This window comes from Colius striatus, chromosome 11 (assembly GCF_028858725.1).
Source record: "Colius striatus isolate bColStr4 chromosome 11, bColStr4.1.hap1, whole genome shotgun sequence".
In the NCBI taxonomy this organism is placed as follows: Eukaryota; Metazoa; Chordata; class Aves; order Coliiformes; family Coliidae; genus Colius; species Colius striatus.
In genome coordinates, this window is record NC_084769.1 from 13,313,534 (window position 1) to 13,326,257 (window position 12,724).

A 12,724-nucleotide genomic window follows, 5' to 3' on the forward strand; every position below is an offset into this window, starting at 1 on the left:
TCTAGCCCTGGTGCACCCCTCACTGCTGTAGGACAAACTGAGAAGTATTTTAACCCTTACCTCTAAGGGTCAGCCTCTGAGCTTCCCTGAATGGGTTGGAAAGGTGTTGGAAATGCACCCTCTCCTCTCCCAGGGCTCATCAGAAAAACCTTGTGACTAGTGCTGAAGATTTCCCTTGAGGCTAACACTTGCCAGTACTCCATGGGTCACTGCGGCTTCTCCAGCCCCAAGTGGGTGGGAGTGGAAGGTTTAGGTTCAGAGAGAAGGGCAGCATGGGTTGAAAGATACATGTGTGTGTATATATATTTTTGTGTGTGTATATATATATATATACACACTTGAACATGATGCTCTTTCCTTCATGTATAAGGGTCCTATTTGGTTCTGAAATCTCTTGAAACCCTGAATTCTAGTTTTGTCACACAGTTTTGAAATCATCTTGTGATGCTGGGCACTGGAAGAACTGTCCTTGAACAGAACTTGTTGGGCCTGTCACATATAAAACTTGCCTGAAGTGCTGCAGGATGTGTTGCAAAAACATGCTTGTTTATTTTTGTTGTGTTTATATTTTCTTTTTCAATGGAAATATTTGCATGGATTCTCTTATTTCTGAGCTGTGTTTGCTGTCCAGACAGCTGTGTCTGTCCTAGCCTCAACCTATGAGAGTTGGATAGAGAGGAACCTCATGAGGTTCAACAAGGACAAGTTCAGGCTGGGGGTGACCTGCTGGAGAGCAGCTCTGCAGAGAGACCTGGGAGTTCTGGTTGATAACAAACTAAATATGAGCCAGCAATGTGCCCTTGTGACCAAGAAGGCAAATGGCATCCTGGGATGCATCAAGAAGAGTGTGGGCAGTAGGTCAAGGGAGGTTCTGCTCCCCCTCTGCTTTTCCCTGGTGAGGCCTCATCTGGAGTCCCATGTCCAGTTCTGGGCTCCTCAGCTCAAGAGGGACAGGGAAGTGCTGGAGAGAGTCCAGCACAGGGCCACCAAGATAATCAGGGATATGGAACATCTTCCTTATGAGGAAAGGCTGCAGGAACTGGGGCTGTTTAGTCTGGAGAAGAGATGGGGGGGGCGGGGGGGGAGGAATGGGAGATGAAGGGAGAATATTTCATTAATATTTACAAATATCTAAATGGTAGGTGTCAGGAGGGTTGGGGCATTGGGGTTTTTTTGTTTGTTGTATCCAGTGACAGAACAAAGGGTAATGGACAAAAGCTAGACACAAAAAGTTCTATTTAAACATAAGGAAAAACTATTTCACTGTGAGGTGAGGGAGCCCTGGCACAGGCTGCCCAGGGAGGGTGTGGAGGCTCCTTCCTTGGAGGTCTTCAGGACCCGCCTGGACACTTTCCTATGCAACCTGATCTAGATGGACCTGCTTTATCAGAAATGTTGGACTGGATGATCTCTAAAGGTCCCTTCCAACCCCTACCATTCTGTGATTCTATGCTTCTACACTGTGCCTGCATTGAGATGGTTTTCTTTGGCTGTAAATTTGTATCGTCTTAATGGTTGCAGATGAGAAGAACACAAGGAGCCTCTTTCGTTGACATTGTCTGACTTTCACCTTTTCTTACAACTGCATTCTCCAGCCTAGTAGTTCGTGCTGTTCTTCTAATATAGTCAAAGCTTTTGGGCTCTTTGGGAGCTATAGAGTCAGTCGCTTGTTTACTTGTTTGTTAGAGCACTACAGTGCAAGCAGCACTTTCCAACAGTTCTTAGCAATGGAAAGTGAAAAAAAGGACTCTTCAGGCAGAAACCAAGGGGGAAATCCAGGCAGGGGTTTTGTAGTTACTGAAGCTGGAATTTTGGCAGGGTGTAGAAGCCATAGCCCTTGTTTTAAGAGGTTATTAAAGGCTTTCCATTTGACTAGTTGGTCAGAGCTTCCACTCTTACAATCTCCTCTGGGTGAAAATATTTCAGTGAACTAAAGAAGCAGCTTTGCAGGAACAGGAGTCCTGTTGAAGTGATGCCTTCTTCCATGGAGAAAATGTTCCCTCCTGCCACCTGGAGCCCCTTTCTCTACCTAGCATCCATCTCTTCATTTACTTGGGCTGTTGTTTTTCTTCCTGCAGTGAACAACGGCATCTTGAACCTTTCTCCTTTTAACAGTGGAGTTCTTTGTTGTTGTACTATTAGGCTGTTGTGGGTTGTGTCTGGAGACGTTTTGAGAGTGTAGGAGCATATGGTAGATGCTGAGCAGGAAGTCTTGACTGTGCAGGGCTGGGAGCTGCCATGGAAGCTTCAGGTCTTTAGGTGTTTTTAGAGTTTTGCAAAGGGTATGGCTGCTGAAAATGCTAACACTCTCTTAATGCATGTGTTCTTCCCAGGTAAGGTAGGAAAAATAGCTCTGATCTAGCAAGAGATGTCAGCATCTAACTACCCTCTATCTACCCTACTCATATCAGTTTCTGTTAAGTCCTCTCCATGGTGGCTGCTCAGCCTCCCTGAGAGGCCCTCAGCCTTTTTCACATTGCCATCAGCTGGGTCTTGGCTGTGGTTGCACCTGTTTGGTGCCCTCCTTGCAAGGCTGTCCATGTGGCCTGTGTTCACTGCTTCATAGGATTACTGCTTTTCCTAAAGGCTCATATATACACAAAAAGTTCCATTTAAACATAAGAAAAAGCTATTCACTGTTCAGGTGAGGGAGCCCTGGCACAGGCTGTCCAGAGAGGGTGTGGAGTCTCCTTCCTTGGAGCTCTTCAAGACCAACCTGGACATGTTCTTGTGTGACCTGATCTAGGGGGGTTGGACTAGATGATCTCTAAAGGTCCCTTCCAACCCCTGTGATTCTATTATGCTGAATGGTGTAATCTGGGAGTGCAGGTGTTCAGAAGTGTGGGAACCAGTGGTCAGGAAGGGTACCTGGGTATTTGAGCATCCTCACAATTCTCACTGCTGCTTTTGAGCCCTAAGGGTCCAGAGGGGACTGTTAGTGATTACCTGGTAGGTTGTGTATTTGCCTTGTTTTTTCCAGTGTGATCTAAACCCTGAGAAGCACTTCTGTTTCAACCTTAAAATGTACTGAGTGCTTTCTGTTCCTGTTAGAGATGGAGTCGGGGTCAGTGCTTCTGTGCTAGGAGCTTTGAGGTGCTCCAGCTAATACACTTCTGCCTAAAGATGCATACCAGTGAGATTTCTCACTTTCTTCATGCACTGTAGCAGGCTTTTGCCTCTAATGGAGGCTGAGCAGCCACCATGGAGAGGACTTAACAGAAACTGATATGAGTAGGGTAGATAGAGGGTAGTTAGATGCTGACATCTCTTGCTAGATCAGAGCTATTTTTCCTACCTTACCTTTTGCCTCTAATGGAGGCAAAACCACTTTTATTAGGCAAACCAACCTGGCCTCCTAATAAGGCACACTGCTACACTGGCAATTTACTAGTTTCCATAATACAGGACTTTCAGTTTTCTCATGAGAAACAAAGCAGGGCATTGCAATGACTTTTTTTTTTTTTTTTGCCTTTCCATGCCATATTCTTCTTGCTTTTCTGTAAGAGAGATCCTAGCACTCATTTTATGATGATTCATTTTGCCTTGAGCTCCTGAGATGCAACTTGTCACTAAAGCTACAAGCCTGTTGAAGGATGTAGTGGGCCTGGTCCCCAGCTCATGCACACAAGTGTGATCTCATTGTTGCTCACAGAGCTGCATCCATTTTTCCTTACTGTCTGAGGACCTGACTGCAGGTGTAATTGCTCAGCTGAGAGCAATGGAAACGTGCAGAATAGTGGCAGTGTTTGTGACTAAGACATTTAACTGCTTTGTGGTGAGGAACCAAAGGCAGTAGCAGTTGGTTGTGCAGGTGTTTTCGTTTTGATGTTGTTTTATGTTAAGACACTAAGCATTGAGTACTGCCATGCAGATACTAGTACCTGTAAAATGCTGCAAAAACAGGGCTACGTTTTTGAAACAATGTTTGCTGCTCTTGGTTTTCAGCAGTGTTTGGGGTTATTGAGATGGGAAAGTATGGTTTTAAATTGGGACTCTGCCTTTGACTGCAAAGTCTTCTGACGTTTTACCATGAGTGCTTCTTCCCTGGAGGCTAAGCAAAGAGTGTAGTTTCTGTCAGTAGTGATTTACCTGCTGTACTGTCTGGAGCTTTGACCTTGCTCAGGCTAGAAAACCCACCTGTGCTCCATAGCAGTGACTCTGCAACTTGCGATTCCTTCTGTGTCCTTTGGACAGAGCTCAGTTGTTACATTCTACTCCTTCTCATTATGGTAATGTACTCAAGGACCAGTGCAAATCTTTGCAAAAGAGGATGAATTTGTTATTCTTTGGAACTTACCTGTTCAACTCTGCTGAGCAGAGGCAGAGCAGGGAGCAACGGTGCTGGGGACTGACTGACTCCAGCTCTTTACCTTAGGACATGCTTGTTGACTCTCCTGGAAGCAGATAACCACATGTCAGAATGATCATGTTCTTTTAAGCATCTCATTTTTGGAATTTCTTTGTGGAATTTCTTCTTGCTCTGTTGTGCATTTCCTTGAATTGTTTTGAATTTGTCGTGTTCTACGAATACTCTAGGTCTTACATTAGGAGACAACAGTGGGTTTTGTTGGCTTTTTTATTGTATTCATCAAATAATTCTTGTGTTGTTTTGCTTTTACATAAGAAAGGTGCCCTTATGTCCCAACAGTAGTTGTAAAAATATATCCCTATAGTAATAATTTCTGGCAACTTTTTCTTAATACCTCCCAATGTTTCAATGACCTTAGTCAAGGGACTCTAGAGCTATGCAGCATTTGTGGAGTGGCTCATCTATTCCCCAGTCTGTAACTGAATGAGAACTTTCAGTAACCATATTTTTATTCATGTTACTAGGTGCTGGTAGTTTCACTGGGTGTTTTGATTAATCCATTTCCATCAATCCAGCAGTGAGCCCTGGCAGGTTGTCACTTGTCACATCAGCTTTACTGTACTTGATCACTGTCCCACAGTGCTGCAGCATTGTAGCTTGGGTGAGTTAGCATCAGATAAGCCACCTCCCTGAATTTTGAGGTGAGCAGTGGTCCTTAACTTATAGAGGCTGCTTGATAACTTTTTACAAGCAGTGATTTTAAAGAGCTGAGATGTGCTCTGTTATGTCGGAGCAGCAGGAGGATTAAGGAGACGGCCTGGTTGCAGTTCTCTGCTCTCCAGTCCCAGAAGACCTATGGGAAGTTGTGTTGCTCCCTGTCTTGTACAAGGGAGGTGTTTGCCAGAGGCTCTGATATTGGGAGTGTAGCGTGGGGACTCTGCAGTAGTACTGGCTGTCGTAACAGTGAGGAAAGGAGACTCAGTTGACCTGCAGGGGTCAGTAAGGTCACAGGAGCACGGGGTGGTGGTGGCATGAAGGTGCAGGGAAGATAAACGTGCAGGAGGATGTTGGATTGAGAGGAGACCACAAGTAGTGGAGATGTAGGAACCTGTCCTGGGGGGAGGTGTACAGTGCAGTCAGTGCCTCTTGGATTTTCCCTTGAAATAGTGGCCTGGCAGAGAGAACATGAAGAGGCTGGGATTTGATGCTATTAGAGAGGGCTGTCATTGTGGGCCTTCTTCAAGGACAAACTTGCAGCAGGGAATGGATTTACAGTGGGAAGGAAGAGCAAGACGTCTCTGGCTGTACTGCCAAGAGAAGAGAAAAGATCTTCAAGCATGAGATTAGGAGAGACTGGGAAAAGGGATGTAAAGATGGAAGCTGTTGTGTGGTTTAAAGCCTGTCATGTGTGTTAGGTGTGCTGCTAGTCTAGTTTGCTGAACAGTTGCATACTGTGCTGTAAGGAGCCCCTTGGTACTGATATTCTCCAATGTACAGGATCTGGCCTCCCTGCTAGGGAAAGACGGAATGCAAGGGATGTTCCTGATGCTCTGTGACTCTTCTCTGTCATAGGTACTGCCTGTGTTTGATCTGGTGTTATTTAGTGCCATGTTCTAGGCAGAATAACTTTGATCAGCTATATAGGAGGGCAGAAAAACTCTTGGAAAGGTTTTGGAATCTCTTTTTTTCCCATTTTTCTAAATGCAAAACAGATACCTGGCTTCTCATTAGTGTCTTCAAACACAAGGAAAGTCATGATAAGATTGCTCTGTTTGGAAATATAAGTTCTGACATTAATTAGCTAAATTTTCTAAATCTCCCAGATTTAGAAATCTGTCTGTAGATGATGAGACGTATGAGGCATTTTTTCCTCCAGGAAGCTACTTCAAGGGATTGTGGTCCATGTTCCCATGGAAAACCTTTTATGTCCAAACCAAGCAGCTGCTCTCTGGAGGCATTGCTGTATTGAATGGTAAATCATTAGCCCAGGGTACAAAATTGCTGATGGATTTTGAAGGTGATGTCTGTGACAAAATGGATGGTATCTCATGGATCTAGGGAAAGAACCCAGGAATAACTTGTTTCAAGTTTGCTCTCTGTTCAGCTCTTTGACCACAGCTTGTAGTCATGCCAGTAAAACCAGTTGTGTTGCTGCCTTCTTATTTTCCTGTGTTGGTTTTACCAATTATGTTGTAGAGACTACCTCATACAACCTGTGTCTGTACTGGGATGGTTGGGATGGGACCATACACTCCTACTGCCAGTGCAGATGTGACCCTGCCTTGGAACATGAAATGTTAAATGCTGGAGTGGCAGAAGGAGATGGATTCCTCTGGCATGGATGTAGTTATAATTGTGTGCAGGTGGAGTACAGCAGTCAGCACTCCATAAGCTAACTTCAGATTTCCTTGTCTTCCAGGACATTTTTATTGCTGGGCTGACCCAAGATACACACATGACTTCAAAACTAAGTTTGGAAATGTCAGTTACCTTTAGTTCTTGCTTGATCTTGGGTGCCCAGTTCAATTACGGTGGCTATTTCATGTCTTGAGGAATTAGAACTGTTCCATGTCTGCTTGATTAGTGCCAGTCATCAGGCAGGTAGTGATGTGGGACATTGGTGTTTATCTTGGGCTTCTCAGTATGTCACCTGAAGGATTCTCTTTTTTAACAAATATATTAAGTTCAGTTTGAATAGTTGAAATATGCACATGCTTCTCCTTGTCTTTCTATGTGAATCCAAAAGGTTATTTAAGCACATGTTTAAAAAAAAGAAAACAACTCAGTTGAATTCTATTACATTTTTTTCTTATGTTGAGATTTGAGGGAGGAACTTCATGAGGTTCAACAAGGACAAGTGCAGAGTCCTGCACTCGGGGAGGAACGACCTCATGCACTAGTACAGGCTGGGAGTTGACTTGCTGGAGAGCAGCTCTGCAGAGAGAGACCTGGGAGTGCTGGTTGATAATAAACTGAACATGAGCCAGCAATGTGCCCTCGTGGCCAAGAAGGCCAATGGCATCCTGGGATGGATCAACAAGAGTGTGGCCTGCAGGTCAAGGGAGGTTCCCTTCTCCCTCTACTCAGCCCTGGTGAGGCCTCACCTGAGTCCTGTGTCAAGTTCTGGGCTCCCAAGTTCAAGAGGGACAGGGAAGTGCTGGAGAGAGTTCAGCGCAGGGCCACCAAGATGATCAGGGGACTGGAGCATCTTCCTTGTGAGGAAAGGCTGTGGGACCTGGGGCTGTGCAGCCTGGAGCAGAGGAGACGGAGGGGAAACCTCATTAATACTTACAAGTGTTTAAAAGATGTGTGTCAACAGGATGAGGCAGCACTTTTTTTCTGTTATCTCAAGTGATAGGACTAGTGGTATTGGACATAAGCTGGAATACAAACAATTCCACTTAAACATGAGGAAAAACCTCTCCTGTTCAGGTGAGGGAGCCAGGCTGCCCATGGAGGATGTGGAGTTTCCTCTGGAGGTTTTCAAAACCTGCCAGGATGTGACCTGATCGAGGGGAACCTGCTTGAGGAGAGGGTTGAACTGATTTCCAGAGGTTGTTTCCAACCCTTACCATTCTGTGATTCTATGATTCAGAAGTCTGCCTTCCACCTCCCTTCCCTCCACCCAGAAAAACCTCTCAGGCAGACTCCAAAGTGATATAGCCAAACTGTGGAGATGAGGAAACTGGGCATGAAGCAAGCTGGTGGCCCAGCTGAGGTGGAAACTGTAGCTCCAGCATTCTCACTTGCGTTCTGAGTGCCAAGTGAGGAAGGTCCAGCAGGAAAGCTGGTCAGTGAAAGCAGCTGTGGGGATGTGCTGCTCAGCCCATTGCTGATTCCCTGCAAGAGCTGTGGGCTAAGTGTTCATGCAGCAGCAACCATGTCTCTGCTGGGATGACCTCTTTGGAAAATAGCCAAAGTTACGTTTTGGGAAAGACAATGTTGCATCCTGGAGCTAACGAGCCTTCTTTACTGGGAAGGATGATGTCTTGAGACCTGTCAGTTGGAGGGAGGCAGGAGAAGGGCTTGCTAACAGCCCTTTGTGCTTATGGAAAGTGCTCTGAGACTCTACAGCAGCAGCAGATTTCGATTGGGCTGAACACTGGATGACACAAATTGCTTTACTGTCTTGGTGAACCTAGTGTCAAATTTTGTGGGAGTTGGTCTGTTCTCTCTACTAACAAGCAATAGAACAAGAGGAAACGGCCTCAAGTTGTGCCAGGGGAGGTTCGGCTCGATCTGAGGAGGAATTTCTTTCCTGCAAGGGTTGTCAGGCTTTGGAATGGGCTGCCCAGGGAGGTGCTGGAGTCACCGTCCCTGGAGGTGTTTAAGGGATGGGTGGATGTGGCACTTAGGGAAATGGTCTAGTGGTTGATAGGGCTGGGACAAAGGCTGGACTCGATCATCTTAAAGGTCTCTTCCAGCTGAAATGATTCTGTGATTCTATAAATAGGCAAAGAAAGCAGCAGAGCTGCAAACCTAGGGCTGTGTCAGCGTGTGTTTCTGCAGTGGGTTTGAGAGTCCCTGAGATCACTTTTTGGGGACCATATAAAGTAGGGCACTAAAAGCAGCAGCTGCTGACCTGGTATTTTCTCAGCTGAGAGCAAGGGGCCTCTGTGCTATTAGAGATACTGATGAATTGAGGCCTGCCTCGGTTGGAGCACGAAGCAAGACCTATGCTGATGTAAAGGCCTGGAATAGCTCAGTGGTTATCAGCACTGCAGCATTATCTGGAATTTTGGATTGAGAGCTGCCCTTCCTGTGCCTCAGTGTGCAGTGGTGCCTGCCAGCTTCCCCTCTGGGCTGGGCTGGCCGCTGGCAGGGCCTGCTGCTGCTCTGGCTCTACCTGACAGTGACAGTCTCCCTGCTCTGGAAGTTCCTCCTGATCATTGGTGTGTGGTAATCCAGGCAGAGCTTGAGTAACTGCTTCAGAGCTGAACTGAGGTGGGCTCTTCACTGCAGTCAATCAATGCAACAAGGGCTGCGACCATTCGTTTCTAATCCGTTACCTCTCTCTCTAATGGAACACTCAATCCATGTGCAATTTCAACTTTCTACCTCTTCAGCAGTTTGAGGCAGGTGGCACAGCGAGGATGATAAGTTAATCCAATGTGGCAGGGAGTAACACCTAGTCCCTTCCAACTGTTGTTTCCTCAGTAGCTGTCCAAGTCACCACTATGATTGTGCCAATTGTCTCTCCAATTCTATACGCACAGCAACACAAGCCTTGGGAGGCTTAGCACATCCTCTCTGCCTGCTCCCGGGGATGAACTGCAGGGTAACAGGCTGTGTTTGCCCTCTGCATGCATTTCCTTTAATGTTTGGGTGATGAGTTTTCAGTCTCGCAGGCAGTTTGAAGATGGATCCCTTCCTCTCCTGGGATCGGATTGACCCCTGGAGCACACCTCTGCAATTCCAGGCAGCACACTTACCTCTCCCTGCAGGATGCTGCTGTGTGGGACTGATCAGACAGCTGAGAGTGGTGGCCGGTGTTCCCAGACCCGGGGACTTTCCCTAGAAGCACCTTTGGGTTAATGAGGACCAACAGCCTCTTGCAGGGGCACTGATGCTGGGGACAGCCAAGTGAGTGGGCAGTGACAGGGCTTAGGCAGCCGGCACTGGAGCCTGTCGAGCATTTGTCAGGGGTACATAGTGTGCCAGATAAATGTGAAAATGAAGCATGGCTTATAAAAGCATGAGGAAAATTAATTCTCCTACGGCATACGAATAGATTCTAGATCTTGTCAGCATGCTGCAAGTGCTGCTGAAACAAAAAGAAATGACACGGTTGAAGGATCCATTACTGTGAGGAGAGAAAAGCTGCAGGAGTTGTTTGGAGGAGGGGAAAGTGGCGTGTTGGGATGCCGTGGCTGGGATCCAGGTGCTTGTATTTAGGACGTTTCTTTTCGGGAGGCGCGGAGGGGAGCAGCCCCTTCCCTCTGCACGCTGTTCGTAGCTGCAGAGATCAGCAAGCTCTGGTTACAGACCCTCTGCTCGCGTGCGGAGCGGACTCACAGGCTGAGCGGCGAGGGAGGGGAGTGTAAACACTGGCAGTGCAGCGGCTGTAAGAGGGGCCACAGTCGGGTGGGGTGAAGCGCGGTAGGCTGCGCCTCTTCCTTTCCCCGAGCGGACCGCGGCGTGAGCAGCCGTCAGGTAGCGAACGTTGTGGTGAACGCACCGGGCACGAGCCGCGGTGCGAAGGTTCCAAAAATTGCGCCGCGCACTTGGCGGGCGCCGACGTGTTGTTCAAGGCGTTAGCAGTGCTGCCCTCACCACACGTTCATTGAGCAGCCACGCAACCCCCAGATAAGGACGGTTACTGTTCGCTCCGGCGCGTCTCTACTAGGGCAAAGCCGTCAGCCTCTAAGGTGCGGGCGAGGGGCGGCGCCACGGCCGAGCCCCCTGCCCGCCCGCCGGCCGCAGGGCAGCGCTCCGCGGTGCCGCCGCACAGCCGGCGGCGTTTCTGTCTGGTCCCGGCTCCGGTTTAAGCCTCTTTAGCGGCTGTGGCGGCGCTACCCAGAGTGCTCCGCGCCAGCCCGGCACGACATTTGCATAGTGGGCTGTCCGGCCGCGCCCCAGAACGCGCCCCCTGCCGCCCGCGCGCGGGGCTGGACGTGTGCGCGGGGAGCGGGGCTGGCGCCGCGTCCGTGGCGAATGAATTAACGACCCCGACGGGGCCAACGGGGCTCGTTAAAAGCTCGTATTTATTTATTTAAATTTATCAGTATGTTTATTATTCAAAAATTTACTTACAGAGCGCTGTCTCAGATCTAGCGTCATCTATAGGCTCCCACTCAGTATTTGCTATACAAGCCACACACTGTATTCAGTACATAATATTTGGGTTTAGTAGCTATTAAATTGAGTTAATCAGAGCGAATTGTCCGATCTGTAACCTCTCTCTTGTACTTCCTCTCAAACAAGGTGCCTTTCACCAGGTTTCATTTATAAGATAAAAGTGGTTGGTTTAATTTCTGCAAGTGAATAATTAAGCAGCTGTTAGTGCACATAATTTTCTAATGATAAACTAATTAGAAATGTTAGTTCCAGCAAATACCAGAATTGTTATGCATATGGTATGTGTACATTGCACATATACATGTATGAATTTAGTGTTGAGTGGCAGTTATCATTGTTGGCTTTGTCAGGTTCTTGGCAGTGAGTTTTGGGTTGTAAATGTCACAGGGAGCAATACTTTGGGAGCTTTGCTGCTTGTAAACCACTTACTTTGTCTGTCAGAAGCCACACAGTGTGTATCTGTGCGACTCTTACTTGAGTGGGGCCTGGTAAGGAAGAGGCCTTCCTCCCAAGTGAGCATATGCCAGTGCTGCCCTCCTGCTCCTCGGGTGTGCTGGTTGAGGTTGGGAGTGAAGGGCTGCACACTAAAACATCATCTATCCTGTGTTTGCAGGTGGTTCTCTTGGGGATTGACATCCTTTCTGCACTGGTATCCCGCTTGCAAGATCGTTTCAAGGCACAGATTGGCACAGGTAAGGAAACTGTGAGGAAGGGGAATGTCACTGTTGCTCTTTCAGGATCTGCCCTAGCTTCTGTACAGAAAGCCTTATTTCTCCCTAGGAGAGTACTCAGGAGGCTCGTGGTGGTTTCAGGCTTTACTGAAGGGTGGGAGAAGTGTCCCCTCCATTGAGCCAGGGGAGAGCAGAGGGGCTATATCACCGTTATAGTTTTTTTCTGAGGTATTTGGTTGTTCCCGTTTTCTTTCCATAGTGCTGCCAAGTTTACTTGATAGACTAGGGGACTCTAAGGACTCAGTGAGGGAGCAGGATCAGACCTTGCTGCTGAAAATCATGGAACAAGCTGCTAACCCTCAGGTATGACTGACTGCTTAAAAGGAGATTTTTCTTTTCCTGTCAGAGGATTTTCTCCTGTGGCTCTGTCTGAAATGGCTTCATGTGCTTACACCTTGTCATGAGATACTCACTTAAGAGTGCTGTTGCATGTCAGGTTAAAAGTGGGAGAGTGAGTGTTAGTGAATTTCCCAAGGGGTGGATAGATGGCTGTAATTGTTCTGAGTCTTTGGAAGGTACTTGCTCTATGTAAGTAGAAGTGTTGTTTTACCTAGTGGGGAGTTACTGTGATGTCAGCACAGAACAAAGATCTAAAAATATTTTTCTGCTTCTTTCTCTGTTCTGCTTTGGTGGGTGTAAAACTTGTATTTAAGCTCCAGAGATGTTATAATGTATGTCTGTTGGAAGAAGGAGTCTCTCTCTTTCCCCACTTCATTTTTTCCTGTCTCACCTTCTTTTCTGTCTTTCCTAGTACGTGTGGGACAGGATGCTAGGAGGCTTCAAACACAAGAATTTCCGGACAAGGGAAGGGATTTGCCTCTGCCTTATTGCAACACTCAATGCGTAAGTCAGAACCTCCTGCAAACCCATGTTATGTACACAAGCC

General features: G+C 47.2%; 1 protein-coding gene and 1 non-coding gene across 2 annotated transcripts in view; one reads left to right on the forward strand and one right to left on the reverse strand.

Annotated features, from left to right (window-relative positions):
- Positions 1-12,724, forward strand: part of CLASP1 (cytoplasmic linker associated protein 1) — a 182,200-nt gene that overhangs the window by 37,658 nt on the left and 131,818 nt on the right. The window contains exons 3-5 of the mRNA XM_062004923.1: positions 11,721-11,799; positions 12,038-12,141; positions 12,590-12,681. Of these exons, the coding sequence (XP_061860907.1) occupies positions 11,721-11,799; positions 12,038-12,141; positions 12,590-12,681 (275 nt within the window). The remainder of the gene's footprint in view (positions 1-11,720; positions 11,800-12,037; positions 12,142-12,589; positions 12,682-12,724) is intronic.
- Positions 10,510-10,626, reverse strand: LOC133626396 (U4atac minor spliceosomal RNA). The gene has a single exon (XR_009819482.1). It is a non-coding gene; the product is annotated as a U4atac minor spliceosomal RNA (small nuclear RNA).